At 40.7% G+C, this 20,175-nt stretch overlaps 1 protein-coding gene across 1 annotated transcript; it reads left to right on the top strand.

The window, feature by feature from the left end:
- The first annotated feature begins 144 nt into the window (after window positions 1–144).
- On the top strand, window positions 145–9,265 carry C2HXorf21 (chromosome 2 CXorf21 homolog). Its single transcript, XM_032100870.1, has 2 exons — window positions 145–335; window positions 7,182–9,265. The coding sequence occupies exon 2, from the start codon at window positions 7,183–7,185 to the stop codon at window positions 8,056–8,058; it is 876 nt and encodes a 291-aa protein (XP_031956761.1). The 5' UTR covers window positions 145–335; window position 7,182; the 3' UTR covers window positions 8,059–9,265.
- The last annotated feature ends 10,910 nt before the right edge of the window (window positions 9,266–20,175 follow it).

Below are 20,175 nucleotides of genomic sequence, written 5' to 3'. Positions count from 1 at the left end.
ACAGTCCATCTGCCTGGACTGAGTGTGGTGCAATCAGTTATTTTAGCAGTACACAGTTTCACAATGAAGTTTCATTTGGACATAAAAGAGGAAGCAAGTTCAGTGTGTTGCAGTTCAGCCAGTTATAAAACCCCCCCATCTCCTAAGGGACTTTCTTTCTATACTTCTTTGCTCTAGAGGATTAGAAGTAAAACAGATGTTATCTTAGAAGTGCAATTAAAAAGGAAATAAAAACAGAGCATTGCATTTTGGGGTAGGACAGACTCACAGGAAGCTTCAAACTAGTAAGAAGACATCAATTTTTCTGTACCTGGTCAGCTGCTGGATCTTTGGAGGTAAGAACTAAAATATACTGCACATTATAGAAATGTATGAAAATGTTGCTTTTGCTTATCAAAGTGTCTTGGTTCTGTTTTGTGGGACCACAGCTGATAGCTGGTAAAATGAAGATGCACTTTTTCTGTTTTAAATGCACGTGTTTGCAGAGTCTCAGCCGCTGTCCACAGGCAGTTTCTGCTGCCTTAAGAAGTGATGAGAACATTTCCGAGATGCCATCTTCACAAAAATGACCAACTGTGGTTGCAATGAGACTTCAAAATGAAAACAAATAAAATTTCTCCTCTGATATTTCTAAAGACTTTCATAAAATCAGACTAAACAGGCTTTTCAGACTATTTTTAAAGTGAGTCTTACTAGCTGTGTTGCATTTATCATAATTAAGATATTGTTATTGAAATTTCTGTGCATGTTACTGTACTAAGTAAAGTCCTCCAACTGGAGTACTCTATTTGTAGATTATAAATAAAAATAGGCACCAAAATAGATGAATATGGGCATCATATATTAAAAAGAAAAATCATAGAAAGAAAGATGAGACTTCTCTGAAAGCACGATGAAGTTAAAAATTATAAACAAAGAAACCTTATAACTACATTTTCCCAATTTTCAGTGAATTTCCTGGTTTGCTGGAAATTCTCAGCTCAACATGGGTGTACATGCACAACATTCCTCCTCTCCCCTCTTTTTCATGCTCTACAGCAAATGTGACTAACATTTCAATGCCTTTTTGTGGACCATTTCCATCACTCCTTCTGGGAGACACCTTCAGCCTTTTCTGTCTTTCTTGATTTACCCTTTAGTCTTTTCATTTCTAGAAACTGTATTCTCTTCAGTAAGAGTTCCCGTGGATTTATTGCCCCTTTACTTCAAATGCTTAGATATAAAATACTGTAATACATGTAGTTCAGTCGTAACAGCTAACAACTCATTAAAATAAACACAGACATCCAGAGACATGAAATTATTTCCACCCCAGGAAGAAAATAATAAAAGCACAGGGTAGAAATATTGTGTAGCCAAGTCTTCCTTGTGAATATGGAGCCTGATTCATTCCTGCCTCAGATTTCAAGCTGTTGTTTACAGCTGTGGATATGCGATGCAAAATGCTATTGAACAAGATTGATGGGGTCCTAAACCAACTTTGTCTAGGTGTAGATGATGAAGAAAGGTATGGAAAATGAACCAGGCTTGGTCTCTATGAAGTTTCTAACTAACTTGGATGGGAAACTTCCAGAGTTCACAAAGCTATATTTACAAATATACAGTTTTCATTGTATTTTTATGGAAGCATGTCCCCACAAACTCAACTTAGAGATACAACAGCATTCAAAAATACACTGAGAATGTGTTTCTAAATGAAAGAAGCTGAATGCTCCTGAAGCTCATTGTCATCCATTTAGCATGATCAAAACTGAGTAGGCACTTGTATAACAAGAGCATTCAACAGTATAGTAGACTTCTTGGGGAAGATGTCTCTCCTCTCTAGCTTCCTTTAGCCTGTACTTTCAGGAGATTCCCTCCTACTCTTGATATACAGGATTATTATCATCTCAAACCTACTTGTTCCCCTCAAACCAGCCCACATTCCCCCATGGGTGAGGAACTCCTAGGTTTTCTGCATATCTTCAACTGTCGACATGTGAATAAAGAAGATGAGCAGGGCTTATGTTTTCTCCTGTAGAAAGACCAAAAGATCAGAGTGAAGAGAGCTGTGAGGAGGGAACAAGAATGGTTTGGCTCACAGTGATTGCTGAAAGAGCCTCATGGTGCAGCTCTGCAGGCACCAGATCTTCCAGAGCCGCAGCAGCAGCAGCAGGGAGAGGAAGTGACACGTAGTGGGCAACATTCGGATGCTTGCACAAAACCACCCCCTGGCTATTCATCTTCTCCTCTGCTGTGGGCAAAGTGAGCCACTCTTACATCAAACAGCAGCCACTGCTCTTGTAGAATCATAGTCAGAGAGCAGCATAAATTGGACGGGACCTCAAAATATCATCTGATCCAACCTTTCATGGGAAAGGAAGCTTGAGATTATGTAGAGATTATGTAGAGATTATGTAGAACCTTGTCCAATCCCACCTTGAAAATAGTGAAGGGGACTCTACCATGTCTCTGGGGAAGTTGTTCCAGTCATTATTTGTTCTCACTGTAAAAAATTGCCTTCTCATATTGATATGAAACCTCTTCCCTCTTATGCCTGGGAGCATTAAAAATCATGTGGATGTGGCACTTGGGGACATGGTTTAGCAGTGAACATGGTGGTGCTGGATTAAGGGTTGGACTTGATGATCTTAGAGGCCTTTTCCAACCGAAGTGATTCTATTCCAATGCAACTTGTGCTCATTGCCACTTGTCTTCTCCATGTGGCCGCTTTTGAAGAGAGAGCCTCTGTCTTCTTTGCAGCTGCAAATACTGGAATACTGTGATGAGCTGTCCCCTTCCCCCAGTCTTCTTTTCTCTGGGCAGAAGAGTCCTAACTCCTTCAAACTTTCCTCACAAGGCAGATATTCCAGCCCTTTGATCATCTTCTTGGCCCTCCATTGGACCCTCTCCAGTCTGTCCACACCTTTTTTTATATTTTGGGGACCAGAATAGATGCTCCAGGGGCAGCTTGACAAATGCTGAGTGGGAAGATCCCGTCTCTATCTCAGCCAGCCGTGCCCCTGTGGGTGCAGCCCAGGATCTGATTTTCCTCATTACTGCAGCACTGCACTGCTGGCTCAGGGTCACCTTGCTGTGCACCAGGGCCCCCAGGTCCATCTCAGCAGGACTCCCCAGGCACACAGGTCCTGTGCTGGGCTCTTTGGTTGTGTCATCCCAGTGCAGAGTTGCCACTTGCCTTTGTTAAACCTGATGCTGTTATTGCTGGCCCACTTTCCAGCCTGTGCAGGTGTCCCTGTAACATATGTCCATCTCACCACAGTTTGGTGTCATCAGCATTATCTGTACCCAAGCCAAATGAGGTTCAGATACCAAAGATCTGTAGGTTTCAGGCATGAAAGAGAGCCTCTACTTACCCATGTGCACAGCTCATTATACTCATATACTTCACTATCCTGGTTTCCCCACTCTGACTGTCCTGAGGCTTCCTGGGAGCTGTTCCACACCAGCCCCAGGGGAAGGTGAGATATGGGTCCTGCAATACTTGTAAGCTTGCTGTACAGACTATCCTGCTTGCCAGGACTCCTGCATGTGTGTCTGGCAATCTCAGGTAGATCCCACACCTCACGGGGGGGATCTGTCTGTATCTCCACAGCCTGGAAAAAATGTCTCTTAAAATAGGGAAAAAATATTATGGATGGATCTATAGGATTTGAGTGCCCTCGAGACAGGGAGACTGTCATCTGGGATCCCATCTAGTAAATCAGATAGAACTCAAGGTATACCCTGTGGTAAGACTCAAGTTCCAGTCCCCAGCAGCACAACTTTAATGCCAGTCAGAGCCCTGCTCAGGGAACTGAAAGTCAGACACATCCAACACAGATTGTCTCTTCTGTCAGTTTCCATCCCCTCCTTTTGAAATGCAGAAGAATGTCCCTTTCCCCACGGAACTGCGATCGCAGCTAGCACCATGTAGTTTCCATTCTTTCTAGCAACTTTTCATCTTGCTCAGGTTTTTGAACAGGACACAATTTCTATCTCTTTGTGTTCACTTCTCAGGCTTTCCATAAGTGTTTTGCTTATCCTGGACCAAGAACTCCCATTCTGTTTTCCTGCTCTCAGACTGTAATCTGAGGTCTTTATGCAAACACTGGCACTGTGTATGAGCATTACAACCTAGCAAATTTGCTGCCACACACTGGTAATACCCCTGGATTCTCCATGTGACTTTAAACATTCATCCTGCCTTCAGGCTTTTCTTCTGCTGAAGAACTGAACAAAAACCTCAGGCAAGACATATGAGTTTTAAGATCATCTGACAGTAATAAAGACTATGTCAGATAGAAAAGACAGTGTAAACCAGACAGTTTTCTCCCTCTATCTCCACTAGGCTTAGACAACGTAGTCAGTGCCCATTGCCAGGGCAGTAGCTAAACAAGGAAAGTGTCTTTGTTCACCTCACATGCAAAATGTGCCAGATCAGAATTGTAAAAAGGACTGGTTTTCCTTGTGCAACAAAAAGTTATGCAATTATTTTCAGGCAGGTGAAAGTGAAATCTGGATTTGAGGAGCAAGAAACCCAAATATTAAAAGATATTAGATATAATCCCTGTGCCCTTGGAATCGTGGTGTATGTGTGTCTGTGGCACAGAGAGGGGATTAAGTGAAGAGGCACGAGAAAGCAGAATTAATGAGAACTGCAATCCTTATCAGATTTAAAATGCAAAAATTAAAGGTGACACAGTTGCATGACTTGGAATGACGGGATAATAACTTGACAGAGGTATATATTATATTAAGTACTAGGACAAGAGACACTACAGATACATGTGCCTCCCTTTTGTATTCATGCTCTCAACACTGCCTATCAAAACTTCAGTCAGATTTCCTTGTAGAGCTGGGAAAAGCCAGATTAGTGTGGCAGCCTTTTCCAGCTTCAGAGGGTAAGCTTGTAAGTCATTCAGCAGAACACACAACTCTGAGCACAATGAGACCCTAATATTTTTGAATTTGCCAGTTCTTTTTTTTCCACTTCTGTCTCAGACAGCGTGCCCCAACACTCTTAAAATAAGCATAACAGAATGCACTGCAAAGAAATGAAACCAGCAGTTTCATTTCCCTCATGTAGCACCTTATGGCAGAAACAACTCACATCTGGGGAGCAGGAAAGACCAAAGTGTCATGTGCTGCCCAAAGACAACTGCCTTTGCCTACGTTGGTTGAGCAGTGGACAGTTCATAAGTTACATTTCCACTCATTTCTCTGAATCCACGTTAAAAATAACGTGTGAATAAATGTATAACAGTTCCAGATTCAAGCTAGTCACAGTCAGTAGTGACTTTGCAATAAAGACATCTGGACCATAGATTGCTGGGGGAAGGGAACAGCCTTTGCAAAAGAGGGGAACAGAAGCAGAAGAGAGAGTTGACAACCTGAGCAGCTCTAGCATTTGGCTAAGATTTCTGTGGGGGCATCTTAATCAAAGCTAAAACCTAAAGTGAGACAACAGCAGCATACTGCAAGGACTGCCAAGCCCCAAACATTATTTTTTTCCCTTCTGTGTAAATAGGTCACTTTTAATTAAATGTTACTGCCTGTGAGAAATCTCACACAACTGCCAGCAACAAAGAGAATCCAGGGTCAGCAAGGCCAAACACCAAGATGTGTTTGGACACATCTAATTCCCATTAATATTTCTGCCTGAAGGAAGGTTATTTGCCCTTCAACCTTCTTCTTCATGGTGTGGAAGTGATTCCCTTTCCTCAAGGAAAGTGTTTTCTCACACTGTCTCCTTCTTAACGTCTGTGGAAAGTCTATCTCCATGCTTAGACAGGATTTAGCCAACAATTATTGTTGTAGCATTTTTCACTAGCGACTGTGGCACATGAAAAGCTTTACTAAGAAATGAGAGTCCCTTCACTCTTGGAAAAGACAATTTGTATTACATAAATAATTTTAATTTTAATTTATTTTCACTTTAAATCTGCTTTTTCTTTGCTGGACTAAACAATTTATTTAGAACATCTTTCCCATTGATTGTATCCTTGACATCTGTTACAAAAAAAAAAAAAAAAAGAGAGGTGGTCTTAAAACAATTTCGGTGATAGTGGAGCTGCTAAAACTTGGGCAGAAATTTACTGATGTGCAGATGCATGTATGTCCTTGCTAGCAAGTCCTGTCTTTAATTACTAACATGTCTGTGCAGCTTTTGGGTCTGAGCTGCCTGCTCAGAGAGTGGAGAGAGTTAGTGACTGCTGGAACTTGATTGTGCCTTTGCAGAAATGCAATGAAAACTGATTCCAGAGCTGTGGTACGACTAATCCCACAGTGAAAGAGTGATCTGGAGTACTTCTGAAGTGTGCACTTTCCTATGCATTGCACTGAAATCTGTCTCTTCAAAAGTACCCTGCAGATATCTACATCTAGGATCTAGTTTAAGATCCTTTTATAGCAGCTGGAGAGTGGTAAGCAAATCTAGGGCACAATTAATTTCATTTTGTTTTAGGTGTCTAAACCAGGCCAGATGAATCATGCCTCCAAAATATTTTGCTTTTTCCACTGACATTTTCATGTCTAAAAGTTGGAGACAATTAATTCCATCCTGATTGCAACGCAGAAGTGCAAAGTGCAAATTTAATGGTCTGAGATTTTTTAATGAAAAGGAACCACACCTACAGCTGTTGACTAGTCTGGAACAGAAGGGGTGATACTCTCAACATGAATCTTAAATCATCATAGTTCAGAGGCAGCTGACAAGCCATACACAACAAAAGTTGCTTCAAATCATATGAGAAAAAGGGGGAAACCCCTGGCTTCTTAAAAGCGTATGAGAAAAGGGGGAAGCCCCTGGCTTCTTATTGAATTCCAGAGCAAAATTAGATATATTTAAGTGTAAGCTATTACAGCAGCTGTTCCACAACAAAAGACTTCTTGTCTTCTCGCCATAACTCACTTGCCATTGGATGCATTGGATTTGCCACATCTTATTTTATACAGAATATGATTGATGAGATTGAGTTAATAGCACAACAGGGAGACTGGCTGATCACTTCACTCACTGACTCAAGTCCTCTAGCAAGGCAGAGACACTCTTGTTCATGTCCAAATCGGAGACTTCTCTTTGCAGCCAGTAACAGACTGGTGAGTGTAATCACAGCTCAGTGAGTTTAAAATGAACTGTTTGTAATTAACTTCTTCTTATCATTTTTCTGTCTGCTGGTGATTCCTTTCCTTTGGAGAAGGATGCTGTCAGAAGGTTATCTTCATAGAATCACCTACTTTTGTGAAGACCTGAACCCTGCACCCTACAAGAGTTTGCCTGATGAAGGGGTGTATGAAATGAGGTCCATTAATTATTCTTCCACGTGCGAAGCACAAGGAAAAAGCCTCCTTCAGAGATGCAGATCTGCTGGCAAGTGCATTTCCTCAGTCTGCTCTAGAGGTAGCAAGCACAGCAGAAGGCAGAAGGATAATCTCCCACAGCCTGTCCAGCACCCAACACCCACAGGGCAGCCACCTCCAGCTACACATGTCTGCGACGAGCTGATGAAAAAGGTCACCTACCTGGTTCCACCTTCCTGCAAGAGCATTTGTAAGAATTACAACGATTTGCATATAGCTGGGGACTATGTGGTGCCAATTAGCTCAGTCACAACAGATTTTGCTTGTGACAGCGGCATAGGCCCCTTCTTGGAGTCCTCAGAGATTCCTCCCGCCATGGAGTCTGTGAAGGCTCCCCCCCCAAGTGACACTGTCCGCAGGCCAGTCCAAGGCTACTCCTCGTGCTGGCGGCTGACGAGCTTAGGGCCCCACCTGCAGCCCCTCTCCGACTCCGCCCTGAACGACTACCTTGAGCAGAAGCTGGTGGAACTGTACAAGCAGTACATCATGGACAGCACAGCAAACAGGGCATCCCCCACCCAGATCCTGGCCTCGGAGCTAATCATGACTAACGTGGATCAAATCAGCATGCAGATATCACGGGAAAGGAACATGGAGGCTGTCAAAGCCAAAGACATTGTCATTAGCCGCTTCTTACAAATTGCCAGTGGGAAGATTTCCTCAGAAATGAGCACACCTACTCTGCATATTTCCCAATATAGTCACATTAATGCTTAGTGTTTGAATGTTAGAAAGTTTGTATATTTTTCAAAGTCAGTTTTTAGTTTAAGATACTTCTTAATAAAAATGTGTTTACCATCCACCACTTAAATAAAACCTTTGAGTACACATTAAATAAGGAAAACTACAGGTACTCCTGTCCTGTGCAGCTCCTATTGTGGACCAGTAAGTTGTTTGTTTTTTTTTTTTTTTTAAGTGTTTTTAGTGAACCTCAGACATTAAAAAAGTTTCATAGAAAAATGACTAGGAGCAGGTGAAGCTCTTCCACATGCTCAGGTGTTTGTTTTCTTCTTTCATACTTAGTGCATCATTTCAAATTTCCTCTCTCTGGCATCTGCCATCCTACCCTGGGTCTGTGCTTGTGCAGGCTGGCACTCATGCAAGGACAAGCAAGCACAGTGATGGCACAGCCACAGAAATACAGAATTTAGGATGCCATCTAGTTCACCTCCCTGCCCTTAAGGGCTTTACTTAGGACATCCTTCCCAGAAGGTTTTATAATTTGTTCTTAAAGATATTGAGGGATAGACACTTTGCTGTTCTTTCTATGCTAACCCTAATTATTTAATTGGTGTCTTCCTGTTCAAGAGTTTCCACCACTTTTTGTGAAGGACGAGCTCTGTTTCCAAACAGACATCATCCTCAGGAGTGTGTGTGTAAACCTCTGTGGTTTGCACTGACTTGAACCCTCACAATGAGCACTGGGGACCTGTGATCACAGACAGACACCACTTTTACCAGGTACTTACACACCTAACGCTGTGGAAGGGACATGTGGGGACAGTGGTGGTAATAAATAGAGAAGAGGAAGGAGAATTCAGCTTTGTTAAAAGAATTGCACTTTAAAGAAAAACGGTTACTCCAAAGTCCATTGGATTAATGTGATCAGTGCCCTGGAATGCAGAGGAAAAGCTGAAATGGAGGGCTCAACAGCATGGCTGAACACTTCTTTTGCTAGGATTGTTGTGTCATAGGTCAAGATCATTTGAACCTGATGTATTTCTGATAGAAGGTCCTATTTGGTAAAATTTCACCAAGTCTTAAAAAAGAAGAAAAAACAAATAAGCAGAGCTGCCTCATGGCAAGGGTTGGTACCTACTCTGTGTTCATAATGTAAAATGTATTGACAATGCCAATCCACCATTGGTTGAAGCTCTGTCAGTATAATATAAATACTAATTTATAGTAAATGTTCATAAAATGATTTTATGTTATTGTTTCCACAGTTTTGTTTTGGCTTTTGTGTGCTTTTTCTTTTTTTCTATTTTTTTTTTTTTTTTTAAATTTAAGGCAGGTTTTTATGTATATTTCAAAAACAAATGTAAGGTGATAAACATATCAGTTTATTCTACTGCTGCTGTTTTTCCAGAGATTACTAGGATAGCTCAGCATATTTTCCTGCATGTGCAGGTATACAAAAAAAGTTGCCATGAGAACCTGTGATGCTCGAATCCAGAGGGTGTGTCTCTGTTGCCATAACAGCCTACCCAAATACTATTATTCAGGATTTCAAGACAGACAATTTCTGGCATGCAATATTTCTAGACTGTGATCAAATGCTATTTACATATACAAAAAAACCTATTTTTAGAGGAAAATAGCAATCATGGTAATGCATAGGCACACACATACATTCTGCATGCAAAATCCATTAACAACAACCTGGAAAATGACTTGCAGAGGAGAGAAAAAGCAAGGAAGTGTAACAGTTTTTATTCTACAGATACAGATTCAGGCTTTTCAATATACGAGGCTTTTGTTCATGCCTATTGGCATTCACATCACTGAGTTTTAGTTCCAAAAGATGTAGTGGAAAACAACTTGCAGAGTTGAATGCGTAAATCAATACCCTTGCTGAAAGATCTGACTCCTTTATCAGAGGATGCAATCGATTCTTGCACTCAACTCTTCCCCACTCCACAGACCTCATCCTGCGCAAGCAAAACAGCATTTTATCGTCTCTTACTCAGAAATCCCAATGTTCATTTCCCCCCCAGACACGTGAGCAACACCTGGCCACCACGTCCCCTTTCTCAGAACTGAAGCAGGAGAGAGGGAAGGTGGCTGGACAACAGGAGCCAAGAGCTCTGCCAGAACCCGAGTGGAAACCTCCCCCAGCTGCTGTGTCAGGGGGCTGCAGCCAGAGCCAGGGGCTGTGCTCAGAGAGTAGCAGTGCAGAAGAACAACAAATCTTAAACACACAAAAGCAGGCTCATGCATATGAAGGGCATGTTTGATATTTATCAGTCAACTACAAACCGTTCCGTTCTCAGGCAGCTTTCTTCCAAGCAAATCACTTACTGCAGTCATATTGACCTTCAAGGAAAGATCTTGTTTTGTATTGTCAGACTGACATTACTAATTTTACTTTATTTTATAAAAAGGTCATAATCACTGCAGAAGCTGATTTATTCTGGAAAGATAGCATCAGCCACTTCTTCCCCACATAATGGTTATTTTATTTTCTCTGCCTAAATATAAATGCCCATTTCACTTTGAGCTCTTTAGTGTGCCTGTTTCTCATATGAATTACATACCAGCCACATCCCATTATCTGAAGCAGCTCTTGGATTTCAGGTAGTTTCTACATAAACAACTATTTCTTACATTCCACTACACTCAGATGAAAGTGCATTTATATCTCTGTCCTTCTTCCATTTAAAACTAATCTTGCTCTGCACAGGTGCCTCTCTAGGTGTGCCTGTTTCCTGCTGAAAGCACTTGGATAGCATCTAGGCTGTTATTACCATGACTCAGGTTGTTATCTAAAGCGATTATCATATTCTCTCTCCTCTCTTCCCCATCCCCCTTCTGCCTCAGGGTCAAACGTTTAAAGAGAGAGATCTCAATTTTTTCACAGCTCTCTTAAATAACTAATTTTTAGTCAGGGGCACATCATTTCTTGGCACGAGCTTGTCAAAATGCTGATAAGAGCCCTGGTGGCTGGGGAGTGTGTGTTGGAGAGGAGAGTTTGAATTCTGCCTCACAATACCTCCTAACATTATGGCTATTTTAATATGACTAACATAATTTAAGAAGGCAAAGAAAATTGTGATGAATATTTCAGTAACTCTTTGGTTGATATTTTGACCAACTGTCAAGAAACTGTTCTCAGAAGGATAGTTTATAGCCACCTTCAGCATACTCCAGCAGCTTCCTTAGGCGTTTTTTGCAGAACATATTACTCATTGCTGACAACATGATTACAGCAGCTAGGAATTTTATTGTTTATAGATGGTGCGACTGTGCCTCCAAGAGTCTGAACCCATCACTGTGGCAGATGAACATTACCTGTGGACTCTAGGAAGCCTGGACATGCAGCGTGACAAGAAAAATCTTTGTCGGAGGAAAAGAGAGGGAAAAGGGGTTTGTCAAATTTGTTGGAACCTGTAGGTCCTGCCTTTGGTTTTAACCCCTTTGCTGGCTCTAATTTCTTGTCTGTACCAAGAAACACTGGAGGGAAGAAAAAGGGATATAAAGTGCAGACTGGGCTTTGTGCTGAATGTGAAAGCAAGCATTTCATGTTCTGGTTGCTGGGTTCAGATGAAGGCAAAAAGCCAGGCATCTAAACCAGAAATAAATGAAGTTCTACAGTGCTGACTCCAGCCAGGATTGCTGGTATTTCACCGTGGGGACGCTGGCTCCTCTCAGCACCCCAAGGTTCATCTCATCTTCCTTCTGCTATCTTTTCAAAGATTGAAGCAATGGGGATTTATTTAGGACTATCACTTCCCTGAGCTTCTTCCCACCACAGGTTTCTTTCTGAGACAGGACCTGTTGGGGTTTAACCAGCTGCCAGTATAAGTGGCTTGGGCAGGAGGGGGTAAAAGGGACTGCAGGTTTTGTTATCTTGATTATCAGAATTGCTGTAACATGTCTTACTGGTATGGACGGTATGGGCTGGGAGGCATCCCTTGTTCTCCCAGATTCAGGAGGGATAATTATCAATTAAGGGAGATCAATCACCATGTTGCAGTAACATCTCACTGCAGATTTTAAACCAATGTTGAGATACGAAAGGATTGCTGCACTTTTGGTAACTTTGATGACCAGTGAAGTTACTAACTTGCCATACACCTTGTTAAATGCAACCTGTATGCCTACAACAGCTGGTGTGTGTCTGCTTGGCACTTCTCTGTTCACAGTCACCCCCTCTCTGACAGACTCATACAACAGCTATGGACAGTGCTCAGAAGGGACATGAATTTCTCCATCTGCATTAATTACACAGAGTGTGAGCACAACGAGCAGCTTAAGTCAATATATTGGCATCCAAACTGACAGGGCTGGCCTCTGGCTGGTGGAGACATGTCAGCTAACATGGACTGAGACCCGGTCCCCAATCTGTGTTGTGCTGGGTAAAACCATCACTGTCTTCAGAGAGCATTTGCAGTTTAGAAAGATGTAGCAAAAAATGACTAACGTAAAGGAACAGAAGTTTAGGTCAAACCAGAATTGTTCTGTGCACTGCAGTGTTACTTCTGCTTCTGCTGTACTGGGAAGAGCTGGCTTACTGTCTCTTAGGCATTTCTGCTGGCAGGATTAGGATGGCTTTTCGGAACATTAGGCAGGCTTTCTAAGGGCTGAAGGGAAAAAAGTTCTCGAGGCTCATTCTCAGACCTGCTTACATCTCTTTCAGGGCAAATATTGAATGAACTACCTTGATTGAAGTGGAAATCCCCTCTAGAAGTATTAAAAGTGCCTCATTTTGACTTAACATCTGGTTATTACTGAGCCCTGTGCTGCTGTCCTTCACAATGTGACACTCCTGCTTTAGCTTTCCACAGAGCTGGTCACTGAGGGCTCCTGCATTTCTGCCATGTCAGAACCTCCAGGACTGCCCCAGCGTTTCCCTCCATCCTCCTGCCATGCAACCCCACGTTTGGTGGTTTTGCAAGCTGCACTCCTGTGCTCTCTAACCTCCCCTTGCTGCTATAATCCTCCCTCACAGAAGATGATCCTGGGTCCCCTGACAACCAGAACCACCAGTGCAATGGCAGAATCAGATACTGAACTGGAGGGAAGCACTGGCAAAGGGAGAGGATGATGGGGAGACCTAAAGTGGTCTGGTGATGGCCTGAGTTCCTGTGGGAGAAGTGAAGGACTCCTGTGAAGGTGGAGGAAGCCCTTGCAGAGCAGAGTTTGTGAAACCTACTGGGAGATGGTGGGGAGCTGAGGAAAGAGGTTTCACAATTTTCCCTGTGAAGACAAGCCTGAGGGATGGCAGCATTTCCAGCCACTCCCTGGATGGAAGGAGCATCTCTGTATCTAAAAGACAGCAACCTCCCCAGCTCCACCCATGGCATTTTTCAAGCATGAAGAGTTGTAGAATCCAACATGAGGTTTCGTTCCTTCCCTCTGCAGCCACAAGGGGCCTCTGGCCACAGCAGTGCCCATCAGCTGTGCCAGACAGATGTGTTCCATTCTCTGTTCCTGCTCCTGGGGGTCACAATGGGGACTGGAGGAGCTGCTGGTGTGGCAGGAGCAGTGGCCACCCAGGCACTCCACAACTTTTCTCCAGACTGCCACACTGGCTTACTCAGCTCTGACCACCAGGTATTTTCCCCCTTCACTGAACTTTGCCTGCTAAACACAAACTGGGATAGGAGAGCTCTCTTAAGAACAAGCAATGAGAATGGGAAAGAAGGAATTACAAGCATTAATTTCATTACAAGCAATGAAAATGGGAAAGAGTCAGGCCATGCAGTGGCTTTTTTTACAGATTAATTTTTCTGTAACTAGAACTAGACTATATGAGTAAAATCATAGTTGTCAGAGCTGACTTTGATATTTTCACTGATGCAGTTGTGCAGTGTTCATCTTTCCAGACAAACTCCCTTGCCTGGAAATGGATCCTGTTTGGAGGGTAGGGGTGGAACAGGATAAAAAAACCAGTCAGTAATAATTTGATCAGTACCATTTTAACACAGGTGACACATTCCAATGCATTTCTACATCGAAATCATTTCAAAAAAAAAAAAAAAAAGAGCTTAACAAAGGTAGGCTCACCAATTTTAAGCAAGAGAGGTTAGAGGTTTACAGTTCCAGCACTTTTAATCTCAAGGTTTAATTGACCTATTTAGCAAAAGCTGGCTGAAGTGTCTCTTCAAAAGTCCAGTGCTTGACTAAAATACATTGAAGACCATGAAAGTATGCAACTCTAATTGTTATTAAGACGCTTAATTTTATATAAAGCTTCATGGTTCATTATAGACAGATGTGAGACTTGGAATGGGTGCAACAGTAGGAAGAAATTTATTAGTAGAAAAAAGAACTAGTTAATTACTTTTAATTCACAGAACTAATTTCTACTTCAAACTGTATTCTTCAAACCCATAGCATCAAATTTTCAGTTTTTACTCCAATGAAGCTACCAGCTCTTTGTATATATCTGCTTTATCATCTTCTCTTATCAACTTTGATTTGTGAGCACTTAAATTAATTTCATTTCCTCTGGTCTTGCTATTTTCTTTTTCTGTTACTTTGTCCTTTGGATATAGTCCTTTGGTCCAGGCAACTTGTGTGTCCTCCCTTGGCATAACAGTTGACATTACACAACTGAATCAATGGTGATACACAGAGCAGCCCTAAGGTAGCTTTTTTCCCCTTCCTACTTTTAACTCAGGCCTTGACCAGCTAAACTTAGATAAGAAGCTAGAGGTTTAGTCATTGGAAAAACTATTAAAATGAATCTATTAGAACAATATAAGCTCCTTAAAACAAGCATGGTAAAGTTTCTTATTTCTGTTAGCCTATGACTTATTGCAAAAAAAAAAAAAATTCCAGACTGAACATAGAATCCAGAGCACTCCTGTGGAAAACAGAAGGTCTGTTAATAAGTGTACTTTTGAAGACTGGAGCAAAGCAGAATGGTGCCTGATAGAATCATATTCATTAAATCAATTTGAAATTATTAAAGTTATAGAGTCACCCCTTTGTAAAATAATATATTACCTTTCAGCCAGAAACATGATTATTTACTAATTATTTTGTCATATTTCTAAGGTACTTGTGTAAAAATCAATTTATCTGATGTCAGCTGTCATTGCATACACTATAAAGGTTATTGAACCATTGATGTATAGAAATATGCAAGTGAAGATCAAAGGCAGTTGTAAGAAGATAAACCAGTTTGAGATTGCATTCTGTTTGCATGCCAGTTGTTATGTACTGTGAAATGAAGCTCACCAGTGACCTGTTTCCTTATTCTGCTCACAATGTGAACAACAGCATATGGGAAAAATCTATGAATCGTATTCTTTAATCTAAGGAAGTCACCCCTGATCCTTGACTGTTAGATGTGATTGATATATTTTAAAAAACAGTGAAGCAAAAGAAGAGGAAAAAAAAGTGCCATCTTTCAAATAAAAATTTTAAAATAATATTTAAAAGCCAACTTTTTTTATAGACAAGTTACATCATCTTGGCTCCAATTAAATAACAGTTTCCTTTGCAAGTCATGACCTCAGTGGACTAAGTCATGAAACAAAGTATTGCTCAGTTAAAGTAAGGCACCAGATGCAAGCCTTTAATACAAACAAAGAAAATTTATCCAAAATATATGAACAGTAACTTCAGTGATGTGACTATAACTGGTAGAGAAGCTATCTGTTAGATGTGCCGAGCTAGACTGAAGTTTTCACAATTAGGCATTTAAATCTCATTATCTTGGAGGTAGTGTGTTTCCATGCATCATTTGTTATTGTTATTATTATTTATTTATTTATTTAGCTTTTGATAGATGGAATAGGGTTAGGCTGTGAGGAGATGTAACACTACTTTTATTCATGTTTGATGATATGAAGGTAGGATAGCAGTGGAGGAATGAAGAAAGAAAAATTATGTGCTCAAAATTAGGAAATAGTAAAACAATCTTTGTAGAAGGGTAGGAAAGGCAGAAATGAATTAGTAAAGGATGTTGTAGTGCTTGAGAATGCAGTGTTGTAAAGTATTTAAACCTTGATAGTGTGCCCCAGCCAAACCATTTTTAGTTATTTTTACCAGAGCCCTCAGAGTGGGACCAGGCTGGAATTACCCTCACTGGCTTCACCTGGCCTTTCCACCTTCAGCTGCAGCACATCAGCCCCAAGAGGGTTTTTAAGCTCCAGTCTGAAGGCTTGAGGGGAGAGGTGGGGCAGGCTTATATTGGCTCTTTGTCATCTTGTTTGGCTTTCCTGGACTAACTTGGCTGCTGACCACTGGATGGGTTTTGTTGCTGTTAGCATCTCAATGCTGCTTGCCTGGATCAGGAGCCCCACCTGTTAGAGCCCTCAGGAATTCATCAAGGACTGAAAGGTAAACTGTGCTGAATTGGGAAAGAAGCTGAAAAATTAAATACCAAGACAGCAAGGAATTGATAAAAAAGAACTGTGCTGTGCTGGATTAAAACCAATCATATTATCAGAAAAGTGTGTGTGGAGCTCATGGACAGAATAGAGAAACCAATCAAGCAATGTGAGATCTCATGCACAGCAGTTGCAAAATGTATATGTACTGTATCCTGTAAAAGTAGGTAGAATGCATAAGTAAGAAAATGTAAAACTAGGTATTATATATAAGTAGTGTATTATGTATGAGTAGGTAAAGTGTATAAGTAAGTAAAATGTATAAGTACTGTGTTATGTAGAGGTTGTAAAAAGTATAAGTAGAGTGATATGTATATGTATAAGCAGTATAAGATAAGCAAGTGAAATGTATAAGTAAGCAAAGTGTATAAGTAGGGTATGATATCAAAGTTGTGAGATGTGTGAGTGGAGTGTATTTTAAACAATAAGAAGCTTCTGCGTAATCATATTGATTCATTAATCAGAAGGCATGAGCTCCCACAATGCAGAAGCTGAGAACTTGGACAAGAGCCAGCTGTATTTGTTGATGGACACCAGTTGTAACTGGAATGTGGAATAAACTGAAAGTAAAGGGACAATTTGCAGATGTAGTTATTGTGAAACCAAATAGAATTAAAGGAGGTTTTTTAAATTGTTGTTTAGACAGAATTGGATAAAACATCTTTGAACTGTGAAGGTAAAAATAGAAAAGAATTCAGGAGAAATGCAAAAGAAATGGTACTGGAGACATGAAGCTGTGAAGACAAACAGACGAGATCAAATTTAAAAAGGAGGGGGAATTGTACAAGAAAAATGAGGGCATGAAGAGGTAAAGTGTTATGGAATCGAGAGGTTAAAATGTAATTTTAATTTGGCATGCTCAACAGTTCTTTTATCAAGAAAAATAATGAAGGTGGAAATACGAAAAAGTGTGATGTCAGGTAAAAGATGTGAAAAGATCTAGAGCTGTGGTCAATGGATTTGCAAAAGCAGAGTAATTTGTCTAGGAGGACTTAGGAGTCGTGGCTGAAACAGGGAAAATACACAATTATGCTCGTAGGAAAAAGGAAAGAGAATAGAAAGGAGATATCTTTAGATGAAAAAATGTTATTGAACTGGGTGGCCATATAAAAGTTTGTGGCCCTGTTGGCTAGGGACAAGTGGGAAAGAAGCACAGAAAATGACAAGATTGGTAAAACACAAACAGTGAGAGATCAGAAGAAGACAGTGTTTGGTGAAAACAGCCCTGGAGACCTGACTGGGGCTGCCCAGTGTGTGGTGAAATGTATGGCAAAGGGTTTGTGTGAACACCTACCGCAGGAGCTGGAGGCAGAGACTGGAGAGAAAAAATATGTAAGTAGAATGAAATTGGGGAAGAAGACTCATGGGTTCAGGTTGCAGGAATTAGGAGGCATGAGGACAGAAGACCTTAAAATTTGTATTTAGATGAGAAGAAAGAGAGGAAAGGGAGAGAATGGAAGTGTTGAATAAGAGAGAAACCTGAGACTCCCAGAAAGTGCTCTGATCCAGGATGCACAATGTCAACTTGCAAGGAAAGGCAGTTACTTGAGTACCAATTTTAAAGACATAATTCCTTAAGAAAACTAAGTGCTTAAGGAAATGTCTAGAGACTCCAGATGCATGCTAACTTTTATAAATGGAGTGGTTACTCCAGAAATGGTAAGAGAACAGAGGGAAATAAAAATGAAGAAATGTAATTGTTCTGATGTGGCTTGTCATTCTGTATATCCAGATTCCACTTTTTGGCTAAAATGCAGATTGCTACCTTTCAGCATTTCCTCTAGAGATTTTTCCAACAGTGAACTCCAAATACTGAAGAGACTTACAGCAAGTAAAGATGTCATAATAATGTGCCAAGAGTATACTGAGCTATCTAGGACAAGAAGAGAGACTTTCAATTTTATATTATTGTTCCAATTTTAGTTTATGGAGTGAATTAATAATAAAAAGAAAGGAATGCAGTTGAGAAGTATACTAGTGTTATGTAGAGAAATCTATATTCTGGGTTAGGGATATTTTTGTGATGTTTAAATGGACTTTTGGATGCGAGCAATGGTTTGAGTATGTAAGTGTGCCTAGCCCTGAGAATGGGCTCCCAGTTCACCCTCGGACAGGGAAAGCTGGCAGCTTTCCTGCTGGCTTCCTCTTCCTCTTGAAGATGAAGATGGAGAAGAGAAATAGCTAGTCATTTCTTATTCCTTACTCACACTTAAAGGAGAACAGTCACACTGCAGGAAAGCTTTTCCTAGGCAGAATGCTCTGGAGATTGTTTTTAACCACTTGGAATTATTTAAGTTTCTTTAACATGTACTACATACCATGCCTGACTTCTCTGCTTCTCAGTTTCTCACTGGTGTGGGTGACTTGATGTGTCCCAAATGAGCACAGCTGTAGCATTGTTTGTGTCTGCTGTAGTGGGATCCAGAAAAACAAATGCATTTGAAAAATCAGGCCTCTAGATTTCAGCTGACTGGGGAGTAGTATGTGGAGAAGCAAACACAAATGAAAATGCTTCAGAGCAACTTGTCCTGATTAAAGGCATGCAACCACAGAGACCCTGGTATTCAACTTTGTGGAACCCCATCCAGCATGCACATGATCCTTACAGCCTACTGTGGCTGTGTGCTCTTTTGCAGCCTTTGAAGGAACAGATTAATTCAAAGCATAGATTGATTTTGCATTTATCTTCATTTCTACATTACTGACAGCTGTAGCAATGTAGGCTATGAAATGAAGGAGGCGATGAAATGAAAGCCACTGTGTCCAGATCCACATGCAAAAGGAAAACATGAATTTGCTCTTGGGGCAGAGAGACCTGTAGACTCCTTGACACTGTTCTTTCATAGTGCAGACTGAGAGATGATCTGAATGAATTTTGAGATTTCACAGCACTTGATGAATGAAGATCAGTATCTTTGACTGAAAGAAGGGTCATAAATTTGGTGTTCCTTGGGTGGCAAGCCTTGTTAAGGGTAAGAGATATTCTGCTGTGTAATTCTGAATTTTAATAAAACCAGAAGCCATGTTTGCTGTCTACCTTGGCAAATACCTTATTGATACTGAAGAAAGAAAATAAGACAGTTTATTGACTTTTGCCTGTGAGCTTTAAGGGGAAAGAATCAGTATGCAGCACTGTAGACAGAAAGCATGCAGAAATTACTGTTCTTACCTTTTTTCTACCTGATCTGAGTTTGTAGCTGGATGCGTTTTTATATAAAATGTGTATTATGAACAATATTTTGAAGCCATATTTAGTACTGTTCCTTTTCCATGTCTTGACTAAGGCTTAGTTTTGAAGTCTTCCTGATGCACATCATTAGAACTAATTTGAATCAGCTTTTTTTATCTTTTTTCAGTTTGTCTGTAAATTAGCAGAAGAAAGGCCTAATATATCTAGCATGACATATTTTGATGAATGTAAAATGTCATCTGGAAAGCTTCTTATTTCTTCAAAGTGGAATTAACTGTTCAAAAATACTCTCCAGAAATGGAAAACCTGTTGGGCTGTCTGTAGAAAGAAGTAGGAACATGGACTGATCCATAGCACCTTGGGAAATAAAAAGACTTTGGATCACTGAACTGTCATCTCTTAATTGTATACTCCTGTTCCAGAACTCCTTATGAAAAAAGAATAGATAACCCCTAATTAAAAATAATTATTTCAGACATATAATTTTTTTTCATACAAGTAAAATACAAGATGGTATGGGAATGAAAAGGACTTTTCAATCTTCCATTCTTCTAAGCACTTCTTCAGAAGTGTATTGCA

Source organism: Corvus moneduloides, chromosome 2 (genome assembly GCF_009650955.1).
Source record: "Corvus moneduloides isolate bCorMon1 chromosome 2, bCorMon1.pri, whole genome shotgun sequence".
NCBI lineage: Eukaryota > Metazoa > Chordata > Aves > Passeriformes > Corvidae > Corvus > Corvus moneduloides.
The sequence above is the reverse complement of the archived record's forward strand: the minus strand, read 5'-3'. Positions and strand labels throughout refer to the sequence as shown.